The following is a 16,000-nucleotide window of genomic DNA, read 5'->3' on the forward strand; positions in this document are numbered from 1 at the left end:
TCTAATTCTAGCACCCAACTATGTTTGGTGGAGTAAGGGAAGAGAGTGTCCAAGTTAATAATGTTTTGGCAATAAAAATTCAGTAAGTGAGGGAGTCCCAAAATCTAGTCCCAGAACTTCAGAATCTACTCTCAGAATTTCAGATTAAACCAGATCAGAACAGGTAGGAAATTCTACTCAGGGATTTCTCAAAGCTACAAGAAGTTTTATATAGATATCAAGGATCCTTAAGTCATTCATTCAGCATTCAGTTAAACCTTCAGGTCTGAAAGAAAAAAAAAGCAGCATGCAATACTGGAGTCACACTGTTTCACACCCAATAGCCAGAAGCTGTGTTTAATACTTGCACATATGTGCTCATACCAGGCCAGGGAATTTGGTTGTTTCTGAAGGCTCCACTTACCTTCCCCCACTAGTGACCATGTCTTCCTCTTTTTTTTTTTAGTGCTACATTCATGAGAGTAACTCCTGGTAACTCCTGGTAGGACATTCCCTAACCATCCATCACTGTTGTTTATAGGAGACACCATGTCAAACCATACCACTTTCTATATTCAGTGCAAGCCTTCTGAATCCTCAGTGAAACAAACCTTCATTATCAGATTCAACTCACTGAACGAAAGCTGCAAGAAGAATCCTGAAGCCCAATTTCCTTTCCTTGCCTGTTTGTTACACATCAGAAGACAGAAACTTTCCTTACACCACAGCCTACACAACTGCATTACAGTATCAAAGCTGGAGGGCCATGAAAAGTCTCAAAGGAAATTCCCTCATCCTGGCAGGAGAGCATGCCCTGGAGCATGGGAGTGACTTATCTTTATCACTGTATATGTTGGGTTTATTGCAGAGTAAAGGTTTTACTAGTTCTTATTTCTACTCTCTGAGTTTTCACTGAGTTGGGTGCCTCTGAAGTCAGTTTCTAGGAAAGAGAATCTCTTTCTGGTTTTGCATGGATTGCTTTATAATCCCATCACGTAATCCCTGCTGTCATGATGGGGCATATCTATTTCCTTAAAATGATACATGTCCACTTTTCCAGATGTAAGACATATAAATTCAGGGAGGTCAGGACGTGGCACGCGTCAGGGCAATAGCAGCCCTCTTTTCTCAATCCCTACTTGCTGAATCTGTTTCCTAATGGGTCTGTCTAGAGAAAACTCTGGGAAAGAGAGGTAAATGCTCCGCATTCTGCAGGCGTAGGGCACATGTACAATGTTCTTCTCTAAGCTCATGTTCTGATGTTCTACACCTCACTCAGATCAAGGACAAAGGCATTGTCACACATAAGCAAGCACAGGCAGAACAAGTGCATGCATAATCTCCACTGAAGAGAATCTACTTTTCCCCAGCCTTGACTGGTGTGTGATCAGCAACATCTCTAATGCATTTCAGGCAGCATCAGTCCTTGCCTTCACGGTCAACATGGATCACAACAGCAATAGCTTTCTGCAGGTACAATCTACAGTGAGTGACTTCTCAGCAAGACAAGAGGACTACAGTGAAATAGAGACCACCAACACAGAGGTTAAGGAATGTGATGCTAAGAGATAGAAAGGTGATCTCCTTTGAGACTCAGATGGAGCAACAGATGGACCCTTCACAAACACAGTATCACCATCACTGTAGGTGTCTCCTGCACAGGCAGATGCTGGGCTTCCCATCTTTGCTCCTCACATACTAAGGTCAGTAACACTTTTCTCCTTGATGAAAACAACAGTCTTTGGAGGAAAAAAAGGCATTGAAATATTCTTATACTGCAGTATTCTTCACCTCCCTTTACAAATAAGTAACAAGAAAAACCAGGCATGAAACAAACATGACCGAGGAAGAAGATGATCTACCTATCACAGGATGAATGAAAGGAGCTGGCACAAACATGGGTTTCTTCTTGTGTGATAGTGTCTGCTGAAGGGCTGTTCTAGTGAGATCACACAGTCTGTATAGGTAATTTTTGGTGGGAAGAGGACTCACGTCATTGCTGGGGTGAAAGACGTCTTGCAGTCCAGCTCTCTCTCAGCTGCCTCCCACCCAGCTTTGGCAGCCCCACTCCAACCCAACTCCAGTAGCAGATCTATGCCTTTCTTCTCCCTTGAAATTGAACCCTAATTTTCCAGGGAAGCATTAGAAAGGATCACCAAACATTGCTGAGACAAAATAATTGACCCAAGATAAGTCTTTTGCTAACTGCGACTTTCCCTTTGTTACATTTTTCAGTTACACTGCAGCTCCATGCTTTTTCTTTCTCTCTATCCTAGTTTCTTTTTTGCTGAGCCATAAGCAAGGGCCACCAGAGATGCTGCTCAGAAGGAGGACGGCACCCAGGCTGAGTCTTTTGGCAGTAAGAGCATTATGGTTGGTGTTAAGAGAGAAGAAGCACAAGAGTTGCAGTTAGTGGGACTGAAAAGTTGGCCTTGGAGAAATTGCTCATTTGTGCAGTGGCTGCAGAACTTGTCAATGGCTTAGAAAAGAAAAATAGTGTTAAGATACATAGAAAGAGCAATCTAAAAACTATTTGTAGAGTGGAGCTGGAAAGGTTCTGTCAAAGAGAAGTCTGAGATACTGACAGTTCCAGGCTTGCTATCTGGGCATCTGCTTGATGAAGTTTGGGAGAATTATCACTTGGACCCTCTCAGTCACACTGGCAACAGGCTTAGCAGATGTGCCTACTTCAGTCTCCCAGTGCCACACAGGGCAAACTGCAGAACTGGGGTTCTGTGGCTCTGTATCATTCATCTCATTTCTGTCAGGTCTCAGAGCTTGTAAAAGTGATGTAGTTAAATGTGCCTGAAACTCCCAGTATATGACAACATCTCCAGTTTGGACAGGGACTGCCCTGCCTCGCAAGGAGAAGCAATGTGGAGCCAGTCACACACAGCCTCATCTGCCGGCTCCTCAAGGCACAGGCCTGTTTTTAATCACTGGGCCCTGCAGCTCAGACTGAACTTGGCAGAGCTTCACTCCATTTGATGATCCCGCTGGAAGACATTAAAGTCTTTTTCTTCATTCTAAAGAAGGGGAGCCAGTGCCATCTAGTCACACTCCAGACAGTGTTAAGCTGGAAATAAAGCCAAAATTTACTAGCAACCTAAGGGTTAACTTTCCTTGTCATACCCTTATCTGTAGCTAGGCCCTTTTGTTTGATTTCAAAGCAGAAGAAAACTCCAGCATGCCTGGAACCACATCCTTAATCTCAGAAAGATTCAAGAGATACTAAAAAAATGAGCTAGCAGAGCTACAGAATTTCTTTCCTCTACTCCAACAAGCTGCCTCTGTTCTTTAAAGATTTAGGTGACTCTTTGTGGAAAAAGCAAGCCAGGAATGATGTACTGACTAAGACACAGACAGGCTCTCTGTCCTGGCCTGAACAGCTCACCCACCAGCTCCAGGCATACAAAGCCTATACATTCAGCTATGCTGTCCAGACATGCAGTGGGCAGGAAAATATATGCTCTCTGCTACATTTTTCCTCATCATAGGCTCTGAGTTCAACCAAAATAAACTAAAGCCAGAGATAAAGTCAGTTTTTGAGTAGATTTTCTTCATACGGAGGACTAAGGACTCCGCATCTGCTTAAAGTGTGAAAAGTCCAGGCACATCTACGTCAGCTGTATGTGCAGCTTATTCCACACACGTTAAAAGATGTGTGGGAAGATAATCAGGCTTACACCTGGATGCTGCTCCACAACAGCACATACACCCGCGCACGCATGTGGTGCCTCACAGACAGGCAGTTTATGGATATAAAGATTGTGTACGTGCTCACCTGCACAGGTAAGTGCCTGCTTTTACCTTCCCACTTTCATGCTCAAGTTCCCATTTATCTGTCCCTCTCACACATGAAAGCACTGAGAAAAATCACGGGCAGACATTCAGAAATGCGTGTGTTTCCACAGCACAAAACACACACAAATCTTTAACTTGTTTCCCCTCCCCTAGCCCACCCAAGCACAGACTATGTGAATTACTGCAGCAGCAACAGAAAAAGGAGCTTCATGGTAGGAGCCGTGTGTACTAAAACAGATAGTCCTGAACAACTAAACAATTGAATGCAAGAATAGGGGGGAAAGAAAGGAGGCAAAAGACAACTAGGAATCAAGAAAAATTGACAACATAACTTGCCCAGTCACACAAATGAGTCTGTGGTACAACTTGGTGTCTTCTGACCCCGTTCCCAAAAAAAGCAGTGTCCATATACTAGAAGCTAATTGCTCTCATCTACATACATCCATTCAAGTATTCTGTACATATGAAAGAGAACACCTCTCCCCAGAACTATCTTCACATGCTACCTTGGTATCCAGTAGTATTTTTGGCCACAGACTGTGTCCTTCCCACTCCTTCCCCCTTTGAAAAGTCAGCTCCTATTTTAGATCTAAGCCTCTGTCTAAGGCTACACTTAAATATTTGCTTTTCCTCTAGCAAAAGAAAACCATAACAAATCTAAACTCTGGAAAATCATCTCATACCTCTGGTTCTTGTGCAGCACTCCGCTACATGACAGGCGCTGAGCTTCAAGCAGAAACCAGGCAGTGTCAGACAGCAGGAGCGGCAGAGAAAGAAAGTCCTGACTTCAGGCATCAGACACATTCTGAGTCCCAGCACTGGCAGCTTTCCATTCACCCAGCGCTACAGAGCACAGAGCAGCCGATCTGCCCTGGGAGATAATCTCGGCAGCACATCTGGTCTTAGCTCCACAACTCGGCATTAATTATGACTTGTGCAGAAAGCATTTGAAATATCCAATGAGCTGCAGAGCTGCCCGGCTCGCTCCGCGCGGGGAAGGGGAGAGGAGAAAGACAGGCAGGTAGGGTCTTGCCCACCCTCGTAGCAGCCGCCAATGTAAACAGCAGCTAAGTATGGGTCACAAGTTTTAACAAAGGCATCCCCCATCGGCTCTGTAATATATTCATGCTCTAATTGCTTGTCAGATCTATTCCAGATAGCTGGAAAAGCTGAGCAACAGTTGCTGTCTGCATGCCACACTTTGGATCCTTCCTGATACAGGCAATATTACTGTGCTGCAGGCAAACTGGTGCCCTGGTCTGGCCTCCCATCTGCTTTCAAAGCAACAGAAGCAGAAACCTAGTTTTGGAGGGGAGCATTTCCCCACAGTAGCCTCAGCATGCTCTGAGAGTGCCTCCACAGCTCTGGGACGTGCTGGAAAGTCTAAAAAAGCTTAGGAAAAGCTACGCTCCTTGACCTGCGCAGGTTTTTTGGCGCTTACTGCCTCTGCTTTAGCTCTTTACAGAGATGTTGCCTGAACTAATAGCTCAGTTGAATAACTGGTAGAGGACGGGACTACGACTGCCTGCATGTGAATCAATACCCAGGCATTTGACTTGCAGGAAAACACTCACCCCGCCCAGCTCTCTCTCTCAGGGTAAGAAGCCTGTCATTAGCAAAAACGCTTACCATGCAATGCCCTGTGCAGTTATACAGAGGTCAGGCCACCGCTCCATTCACAAAATGCACTCATGTGACTGCAGATCTGCAGCAGTCACCATGCAAAACCCTTGCACCAGGCTTCTGAGCAATTTTATCACTATTAGCTAAGTTAGAGAAAACTTCTCCCTCTGCAGGAAAAGAAAAAGCAACAAAAAAGCTCTCTCTGAAGCTGCTCATCTGCTTTGGCTGTTAAAATGTCTGTGGTCACTATATAGAGCACATTCACCCGAACTTAGTGGCTCACCCCTTGCCCACTCCTGAAGAATAGGGTGCTTCTCACCATGAGTGAAGGCAGTACCAGGATCAAAAGCTTCAGTTCTTGAACATGGTGTGATTCTTAGAGCTGTCATGGGCAGGGCCAGAAGCTGGGACTTTGATGATCCTAGTGAGTCCCTTCCAACTCAAATATTCTATGACTGGCAAGATAGTAAGGTATTCCTTAGCTACATAAGGTATACCCTGAGGAGCGTGGTTCTGCACAGCTAGACACCAGAAGGTCAGTCAATACACCAGACAGTATTTAAAGCACACTTAGAGAGTGATGGAAATCCTTAAACCCAAGGTACAAATGAGGTCCTCAGTATTCTTCACCCTTTTATTATCCCCTCTTCCCTTGTGGTGAACACAGCAGGCTGCAGGTTAGGGAGAGCCTGCCCACAATGCTAACTGGTAAGCAGAACAAATCTGCTTTTAAACAGCTGAGATGCCACCAGAATCTCTGGCACTATTTCCTGGAATAACACCTCCAATTGTGCCACATCTGCTAATAACATTATGGAGCTTAGGACTCAGTGTTTGGGATGGAAGCACAGGAGATAACAAATGCAGACTTTTATTCTTCCATTCACTTCTCCACTGCTGTTTTCCATCTCTTAGAACACAGGAGGTATCCAATGAAATAGAAAGTCATGCTGTTTAACATGGATATTGTTATACCCAAAGTATAATTAATCTGTGAAATTCACAGCCCTTCTGTGGCCAAGGACACAGCATGACTAAAGCATGATCAGACTTCAGCAGAACTTACAATGCTGTGAGATGATGAAGCTGATGCAAACTCTTCTCCAAAGAGCAAACACAGCTCTCTGGTGAGAGAAAAAATCTGGAGCACACGTTCGCTCACATAAGCATCAGAACTGAAGCAGAAAATGGCAGCAACTTCAGTGCTGTTCCCTGCACAAGGTAACTCTGCAGCTATAGGTGTCCTCTGACAGCAACACTGTGCTACACACTCCTCAAGTAGCACCTGTCTTAGATGAAACTCTCAAACCTTTTAAAAACATGGGGTTAAAATTCGTGACTTAGACTACAGAATATGATGAGGCTGGAATAAAAATCACTATATATATATATATACACATAATTTTTCTTCTGTGTTTTGAATTTGCACATCACACTTGGATCCTGCTTTCTCTGTTAACCACATTTGTCAAAAATGAAATCCAAGGTTCACACATAATCACTGGACTGCAGGGGCTGCAGGATCCAGAAGTATATTTGATTCTACAATTGTAGTAATATAATCCAAAGAATTTGCCACATTGCGTATATCATGAAAACTTCCACCTGGAGATCTCCCTATACACATATGCCAAGGAAAGAATGGGTAATGGAGACTGAACTCCCCACACTGGTACGAAGTTTTTTAACTGCAGAAAAGTTTAGCAGCTCTCATCTTCTAAGAAACAACTTAGGTTTATACAATTGTTCAGACATTACATCTCCCATGAACTTGTTGCTGGGGAGCTGGTGGTGTTCTTTCCCAGTGTCATTGCAGGGAGAGCCGCAGCCCTGCTCTCCTGAGCTAGCCCTGCTGCAGTATTCTGTTGCAGGTACCAGAACAGAAGAAAGCATCCTGCCTTTACACATCACTACAAGCCTCGAGATTGGCTGGAAAGCTCACTACAGCTCACACAACCTCTGAAAATCCAGGTATGTTTCAGGCTTGGCATCTAACTCGGGTGAAATTCAATCTTGGGTCTGGTTGCAACAGACAGGAGTGGTGAACCTGCATGAACTCAGAGGATTTCTCCTCATCTCTGACTGTGAGCAAACTTCTTGGCTTGCACAGCTCCAGCAAGTGCCCATGGGGTGTGTGTATTTTTAGATGCTGGATTAGAGGATTAGCTAATATACAGGTACACTCAAGTAGATCTGAGGGATCTCAAATCTAGGAAATTGCTCTATTTGTACAGGAAGGGCCTAGTATCAAAGTTAGAGCCATAGCTGAAGTTCCCTATTTTACAAGAAGGTTGAACTTTGTACAGACTCATTTTTTAACCCAGGTAAACCTGGGCACTTGAACATCTTTTATCTGCTGAAACTGGCAGTGAACTGGTTAGAGGTGATCATAGAGCTGAACCCAGCAGGAAAAACTTCAGCACTAATGTCTTCTGTACAGACATTTTCCCATTTCCTCCCTCTCCAAGCACTTTGGTCAGATTCTTTCCTGACCAAAATTATGTCCCCACACCCTCACCAGCTCTGTGCTGGGGTCTCAGCCCTTACTGGGGAAATTAAATCTTTTGAGGGTAAACAGACTTCTGTTTACTGACTGATAAAACAGTTCACTCTGGGTTAAAGATTTGCAAATAGCTATGCTCACCTTTCTACCACAGAAGATTCTTCTTAACCTGTGTGATGTGCCTTCCCATCTCTCTAAAATATGCCAGGAACAGAACTGACTAAGCAGCACTGTAAATTACCCAGTGATGGACTGACCAGTTTATGCTCCAAACTGGGATTGTAACTGTGCTCACAGAGAAAAGATGATAAACAGACCTAAACATCACTTAACCACAGCATTCTGAACCCAGAGCCAACCCCCTGTGTTTATTGCTCTATTTCTCTCTAAAGAAAGGCAAGAACATTTAGAGAACAAAACAGCAAGAGCAGCAAAAAATGCCTTTAATCAAGCAGTGATCTGGACCAATGTGCCCTGGACTTCTTTCTTCCCACATCCTAAGATCATATTCTACACAATTTTTTACTTATTAACTCTTCCATATGTCTCTCTATGTTTAAAAGACAGCTTCTATATGACTGAAGCTATGTCTGTAGAAAGCACTCGATCAGCAGGCCACCTCTTTCAAGTGGTGCTGCTTGTTGATGCCCCCACTGCACAGAAAAGCTTTACAAACCTTCTGGGTGTTGGTAAGTAAAAAATAGTTATGACATAATGTAATTGTTGCTACCAGTGTCTTATCTCAGTAGAGATGGATCCCAGCTGTGGGTTCAAACGAAGGGATCATGGAGTCTGAAACCTCTAGTGTGGAATAAAATTACTCACGTGGATTTCTGGCCATCCTGGAACCTGGCAGGGACTGAGATCCAGATTCACAGCCAACATTTAGCACATTAGGCACTTTTATCCATTCAGAAAGCCAGACATGGCTTTCTTATATACTGAAGCTTTTCCATATCCCAAGCCTCCCCATATCCCAGGGCTGATAACCTAAGCACAGTCATTCATTGAGATGCAGACAGGATGAACACCAAACTCATGGATGTTTATCCAAACCAAACTTCATCAGAAATGCCTCAGCCAGTCTCTAACCTTCAATAAGCTCTGATACAGCACTTGGGATGACCAAGCTACTGCACAATCTCCATGCAGAGCCCAGACCAGCCTGGGCACTAGCAGTGACCATCACTGAGAGTCTTGGGCCAGCAGCTTTAGAGGTGAAACACATGCAAGGAACAGGGGAGCAGGGTCTGACTTCTAAAAGTAAGATCTTTAAAAGTCAGTAAGGAACACCTTGACATGCTTTAGTTTTAATTCTAGTTTTAGACTTTTCCATCAAATATTTACACACTATACACCATTCTTGATAAGAACCATTCTGACCCTTCTCTTCTTCAGGCTAAACAATCCAGGCCTCCTCAGCTTCTCTAAGCATTTTCTTGCACAATCCTTTAATCATTTTAGTGACCTCTCACTTAACTCACTCCAGTGATCCCATGGCCTTCTAGTCCCAGGCAGACAAGAACCGGACAAAGAACAAAAGATGTTGAATTACTAGTGCTGAGGTGAAGGCTCACCTCTCTGAACCTGCTTGCAATGCTCTTCCTAAAGCAGCCCAGGAATTTGCTGGCCACAAGGGTGCATTGCTGGCTCATGTTCAACTTGTTCAAGAACATCCCAGGTCTTCTCTGCAAAGCTGCTTTCCAGTCAGTCAGCTCCCCATGAGTGCTGTTGCCTATGTTCATCATCTGTAGGTGCAGGACTTTGCATTACTCTCTGCTGAACTTCATCAGGTTCCTGTTCATTCCTTCCTTTAGCCTGTTGGGACCCCTCTAAATGATGTCACAATCATCTGATGCACCAATCACTCCTCCCAATATCATCTGCAAGCTTGCTGAGGGTGTACTCTGTCCCATTATCCAGGTCATTATCAAAGCTGTTAAACAGTCCTGGCCCCAGCACTGCCCTACACATCCCGTGTCAGATCCAACTCCAGATTGCTTTAGCCTTCCTAAGTCCACTCCTGCACACTCAGGAATTTCTCTGTATTCCTCCTATTAGGTCACCTGTCCCTGTTTCCACTTCTGTGCTTCCTTTTTAGCTAATGAGTTTTGTCACAAGCATCTTGTTCAACCATGCAAACCTCTGCCACCTTTGCTTGGTTTCCTGCACAAGGAAGAGGATTCTTGAGATTGAAGGAAGCAACCCTTGAAAATCCACAAGATCTCCTGGTTCCCTCTTCTCTTCAGGGAGAGTACCCCATGGCATTCTTCCAAACACATCCCTGTAGTCAAGGTCCATGGGTGGAATGTTTCTATGGGCCTTGCAGAACGATGCCATCAGAGTGGTTCTTTTACAGTCATTGTCACCTCAGGCAAGTCATCTGATTGCTCAATATTTCAGATCCCTCCTTAACAAAAAATGAGGACAACTGTGTTTCCCTACCTCAAGGCTGTAACAGGATGGTAAAATATGTTGGTCATAAAGCAGTAATAGAAGCCCCAGATATATCTGACAGAGATACATAAAATAAAACACAAACAAAAAAAACCCAAAAAACAAAACAAAACAAACCAACAAAAAACCAAAAAAAAACTTAATCAGGCCTCAGAAACAGGTCTTAAAACATTCTTTGTTGTAAACAGTTCTGGCAGCAAGATCCACTCCCAGCTTACTTTAGTTACTCTATCTTAGTTTCCATATCTACCATTTGTATACCATTTGTGACACTTTTGCCTGGGGGCAAGGCTAACCCAGCACCTCCTCACATCTGAGCTGACTCAGGCATCCCCTAGTCCTGGGCAGATACTGACCTCATAACCCCCATCATGCTGCTCTTCCTCTTCCCCTGGCTGGGCCCATCTCCCAGCATTAGCCAGCAGCAGGAGCAAACACTGATAAGCTGCAGCAGGCGCCAGCTATCTGGGTGCAGAGATAACAGCAGGTATCGGGCACAACAAACACCCAGTGCCACTCCCCACACACCTGGGGCAGCCTGCCCAGGGGGAGCCCGCCCTGACACCTCCTGAGGGGCTCCTCCTGACCCAGTCAGGAATCCTACTTGAGGCTGTCACTCTGTGGGACCCTGCAAACAAGGGAGTAGAAATCACCTCTTTGTCTTCAGACTGGGAAAATAACAGAAGCCAATTCCCTCCTCCTCTTCATTACCTCTTCAGTGGTATTTTAGCATCTTAAATCCACTGACATGGCTCTAGGTTTATGCTGCTCTTACTGGAAAATTCCCATCTTACAGGTGGAAAAATTAGAACTAAATACTCCCAAAACTTAATGTTGTACCCTAGCTCCTAAATAGCTTGGCATCCTCGTGGATATGCATGGAATATCAATATCTGACCCTTCAAAACAGTCATGTTTGTTCTCATGCAGATGTTATCTCAAAGATATTTACTCATCAAAAGCAGGATCCCTAATTAGCCCTATGCAGGGTTAATCTTCCATCACCAATTAGGACGTGGAGCCAGGAATTAAATTACACCTTAGACACCTTGTCCCACATCTTTCAGCTCTCCCCTTGTCTAATACAAGCTCTCCTCTTGTCTAATACAAGACAATTTCACACGGTCCTGGTTCCCAAAAAACCCCAAACTTTGCTGGCAGAAGGATAAGAATCCACACATCATGGTTTATCTATATGGGAAAGGTGTTTGGAATTAATGACAGTAGAACAGCTTCCTCAGTGGACAATTCTTCAGACCCCACCAGTTTTACAGTGACTATTCCTCCTGAATAGAAAACTATTCATGAAGCTCTGGCAACACAATTACTTTGTCGCAGGGTAAAGCTCTTCATGTTTGCCTGAGGGAAAACACATCCCTTCCAACTGCTTCACCTCCCCTCCATCACAAGTAACTGATGAAAGCTTGGGATGAGGAGGAGGAGAAATTAGGATAAAGTAGTGGAGAAAGAAAGGGGCTGAGACATATATTTCTGGCGGAGAAGCAAGGAACTGCTCATGGCAAGACAGAATATGTAAACAGAAGAAAACAAACACAAACGTAAATCAAGATTAACGCAGAATGATTCTGTCCCCATGCTGTGCTGAGCTGTGAGAGAATTCTACCACCTGGCATTCAACTCAGGCACCAAAAAGTTTAGGTTTTGTGTCTCATGGCCAGAAATTCAGTCCTAGACAAACTCTGCTTTACAGCTGATGTAAGACAGAAATGAGGAAGGCACACAGAAAGGAACTTTGCAGCAGCTGTACCTCCTCAGACTAGAAGTACAGTCCCACCACACTTGTACAGACCAAGACCTCCTCTCTCCCCGAGCTACATCAAAAACTTCCAATCCAGCTTGGGAGAGCAAGAGCAGGGTCACTCTCACCCAAGCCTATGGCCACAAACCCTTTGATTTAGCACTGTGGCCCTGCTACTTGACATAATGAGCACTCACTGAACAGCACGACTGTAAGACACAGAAGGACTCTGCAGATAAGCTTTTAGTGGTACAAGCATGAAGCAAAATTTGTCACAGAGGTATGAAGGATCATAGAAAACCATTTCAATCACCCTCTTTCAGAATGTGCTCCAAAACTCACTTTTATCAAGTCACTGTGACAAACTCTTTTTTAAAGACAATCAAAATGTATGGAGTACTCTCAAATCTCAGTTTACACAATCATCTGCTCTAAATGAGATGTACTAGACTCAAGAATTCAGGAGCCTGAAACTCAAGGAAACTTGTTAGAGATTATTTTCCCTATAAACAAGACAGCTCTTCTTCAAAAGACTTAGGATCTCTACAATTTTATTTTAAGGCCACATTTGAAGCGTATTTCAAAGAACAAATTCTATACGGCTTTTAAACCTGACTGTGTCTTCTATCAGTAATTTGTGAACCTCAGCTGCTTTGGGGAGTTTTCTGTTTTATTTTAAGAAGCCTTTGCTGTTCACCTTTAAGCACAGTTCATATGCCCTCATCAACATAAGAAGGTATCCTCAACACTTTTTTATTTATGTTTCTTCAATACATCAGCAAAGATTAAAGTGTGGTTAAGCCACTCCTTTTATCTTGGCATAATTCATTTTTACGCCGTATCAACCTTCTGCAGGGCTGGATATTTGCATATTAATAATAAAGCCTGCTTTTTAACTCCTCCCTTTAGCTTAATATATTAAAAAGCATTGATAGATAAGACTTGGCTCTCAAATTAGTGGTGGTGGCAAAGCAGAGTTCAAATTATTCCATTAAAGCAGAGACAGCTATGTTTATTGTCCTCCCACATTTGAGTTAGGCTGGAATTTCACTCAGAGAAACTGTCCTGCTCTGATTATGATGGAGAAGATGTGAGTTTGATCATTTTCCCAAACTGGTTAAAAAACATTTGGGAGCAACAGTTTGAATATCTTTACTGTTTCCCAGTCACTGGCATTCCTACGTATTCTTTCTGAAGTGCAAAGAAACTGAGGACGCAGCTCTGTGGTTTCTTTAAGCCAATTTATGTGTGGGTTGCAGGCAGAATGAAGAAGCCTGCCCCTCTCCATGCCACCGTGTCTCCCCAGTGGAATTACTGGTGCTGCAGCTGCATGGTTGGCAGGGCCAAGGAATCAACCTACCTACAAATTCATCCTCCCCACCTTTTATTTTCTGCCAGGTCATTTCCTACAGCACAACGCACAGCACCAGTGTCAGCAGAAGGCAGCGTGGTGGGACACAGCTGCTGGGGGGTAGAAGACCCCTCCTGACAGTAGCTGGCACTTGACCAGCTCAGAAAAGTGGCCACAATGTAAGGATCTGCTCTTGCAGCTTGGACTGCAAAGCAGGCACAGTCAAGCTAGCTTTAGGCTGATGCATTTGAGCATTAGGGCAGAGAGTTCAGGCTAGACTGACTGCCCCGTGTGTACCCATGTCTTTGGCCAGTTTTTATCCACAGTTAGAGAAAAAACATAGATGCACAACTGCAATTCTTTCCAACTCTGCAAACTCCATTGCTTGTCATCTAAGTGCTTAAGCTGGCTCTCACCAACAGCCAGAGCAGCCTTTACTGACTTTGATCACTGAACCACATCAAGTCTGCAGGATGTGAAAATAGCAACAAGCAGAAGATCCTGTATTCCCCCCTGCACTAATCTCCCCTGTGCTGCCTTGCTTCCACATTCTCATTATTTAATATTTTTTGATGCCTCATAAAGCTCCAGTTCCTGGAATCAAAGTAAGGGATCTGCCTCATTTAAAGAAAAGACTGAAGTATTATTTGACTGCTTTGCAGAGAAATTCAAAGGTAAAGAAAATTAGCCAATTAATCAGGACAATACTAGTCCCTTAAAGAAACAAACAAAAACACCCCAGGAAATCCATCACTAACTTTATGCCATCCTCATGCTTCTGTTTTTAAAATGTTATGATTTTTAATTATTTATTATTTTAATACTTGAAGATATTTGTTTTGAAACTGCTTCAAGAGACGGACAAAACACAAGCAAAACAGGAAGGGAAATTTACACTGATACGAGCAGTGCTGGCAATATCATGCCCTAAAGATGGCTATTGCTAGAGAGTGCACCCTTTGTCATGACTGAATGTCTCCTTCTTCCTCAGAGTATTTCTTGAATGTGCATTGCAAAGTTATAAAATACACACACCACAATATCAACTACAAACAGCTACAGAAATACCAGCTCTGGGAGTCTTGAGACTTCTGACGGAGGATCTGCTCTGACCTCAGTCTAAAAGACCCTTCAGTGTGGACTGGGATTCAGAAGGGAAGCAAAAGAAGCACATCCTCATGTTTGAGCAGAAATTCTGGTAGTACAGTTTTCTACTAGCAAAGAGGGCTTTTTCTGCCCACAGCACAACAGCATCACATGTAACCTCAGGTCTGACACTAACTTTTGTACCTACACCTTCTCTGCTAAGTGGAAGAAGGACCTTGGAAAGAATTGCATCAGTAGAGATTGTATCTCCTCCAGACAAACCAAGTGCTGCTACCCAGAGAACCCAAATTTCAAGAGTCACTTGAAACAAAACAAAACAAAACAAAACAAAACGACCCCAAACCCAGGACAAAAGTTACAAATACTGGGTCTTAGTGCATCAAGGTCATTGTTTCCCCCCGCTAGATTCAGGAAAACTAGTAACTTCATTTCAGCAGGAGTAATTGTATTACCTAACCCTTATCTGTCACTTTTTTTATCTGTACCTTTCACAAGAGGCTGACAGCACTGTCTGCATATGATACCACTGCTTGCATGCACTCCATCAGTAGTACCCAAGCCACTTCAAAGCACAGTGTCCAGTACCAGCCCTGCAGCTGCTGTCACCAATACCAAACCCAGAGAAGAAAACATCTGTGAGTCCTTGTTCTATGCAAAAAACTCCTACCTAGCCTGTTGACTTGAGAATTCAAAGATTATGGAATAATATCAACAAGGAAAGTCTGGATGTTTTGTTCACTTTAACTACAGGGATTGTCAACAGAGAATTACCCTACAGGTGTTCACTCAGCCTGACCCTCTTCTTCCTCAGGCTACATCCCCAGTGAAGCCAGTAGAAGCTTTGCCTTCTCAACTGGGGCCTACATTAACTTAATTGAAGTTTTGCTGGTTGTATGGATGTTCAAGATGGGCATCTGCCCTCATGGAAGAAAACTGAGATAACTGGGCAGAATCCTTCATTCCCATAAGGTCCACACAATATTTTGTTGTAAAGAATTGAATACTGACAATAGTAGTATGTTTGTTACTACCACCCCTTTCTGAGATAGTTATACACTCTGGATGTGCACCCCCTTTCATTCCTGTCCATCCCCTACCAAAAAAAGAAAAATTAAAAAATCAACCCTGTCCCTTGCTTCAAAACACTTCAGACAATCAGGAGCTTATCTAGACATCTCAATGATTTTACAGTGTTACACATATCCTAGTATCACAAGAATATATTTTACCTTGAGGCAAATGTTTTAATTTATGTGCATGTGAGCTATTTGCAATACCTCCACCAAATGGAGCCCATATAACCCGTCGGATGGCTTTCACCCAATCTTCCATTTCATTCTGGGAATTAGCCATGAGCAGGAAAGCCTCATGATTGGCAGGCATCTTTTCCCGGTCCCCTGCACCACCTGAAAGACAG

At 43.6% G+C, this 16,000-nt stretch overlaps 1 protein-coding gene across 5 annotated transcripts in view; it reads right to left on the reverse strand.

The window, feature by feature from the left end:
• Positions 1-16,000, reverse strand: part of ARHGAP22 (Rho GTPase activating protein 22) — a 120,744-nt gene that overhangs the window by 22,002 nt on the left and 82,742 nt on the right. For 3 of the 5 annotated variants that reach the window (XM_030951728.1, XM_030951730.1, XM_030951731.1), the window contains one exon: positions 15,813-15,989. In XM_030951728.1, the coding sequence (XP_030807588.1) occupies positions 15,813-15,989 (177 nt within the window). Of the gene's footprint in view, positions 1-4,466; positions 4,667-15,812; positions 15,990-16,000 lie in introns of those variants that run through there. The other 2 variants (XM_030951729.1, XM_030951732.1) reach the window with 2 other exon arrangements.

The sequence above is a fragment of the Camarhynchus parvulus genome, chromosome 6 (genome assembly GCF_901933205.1).
Source record: "Camarhynchus parvulus chromosome 6, STF_HiC, whole genome shotgun sequence".
In the NCBI taxonomy this organism is placed as follows: Eukaryota; Metazoa; Chordata; class Aves; order Passeriformes; family Thraupidae; genus Camarhynchus; species Camarhynchus parvulus.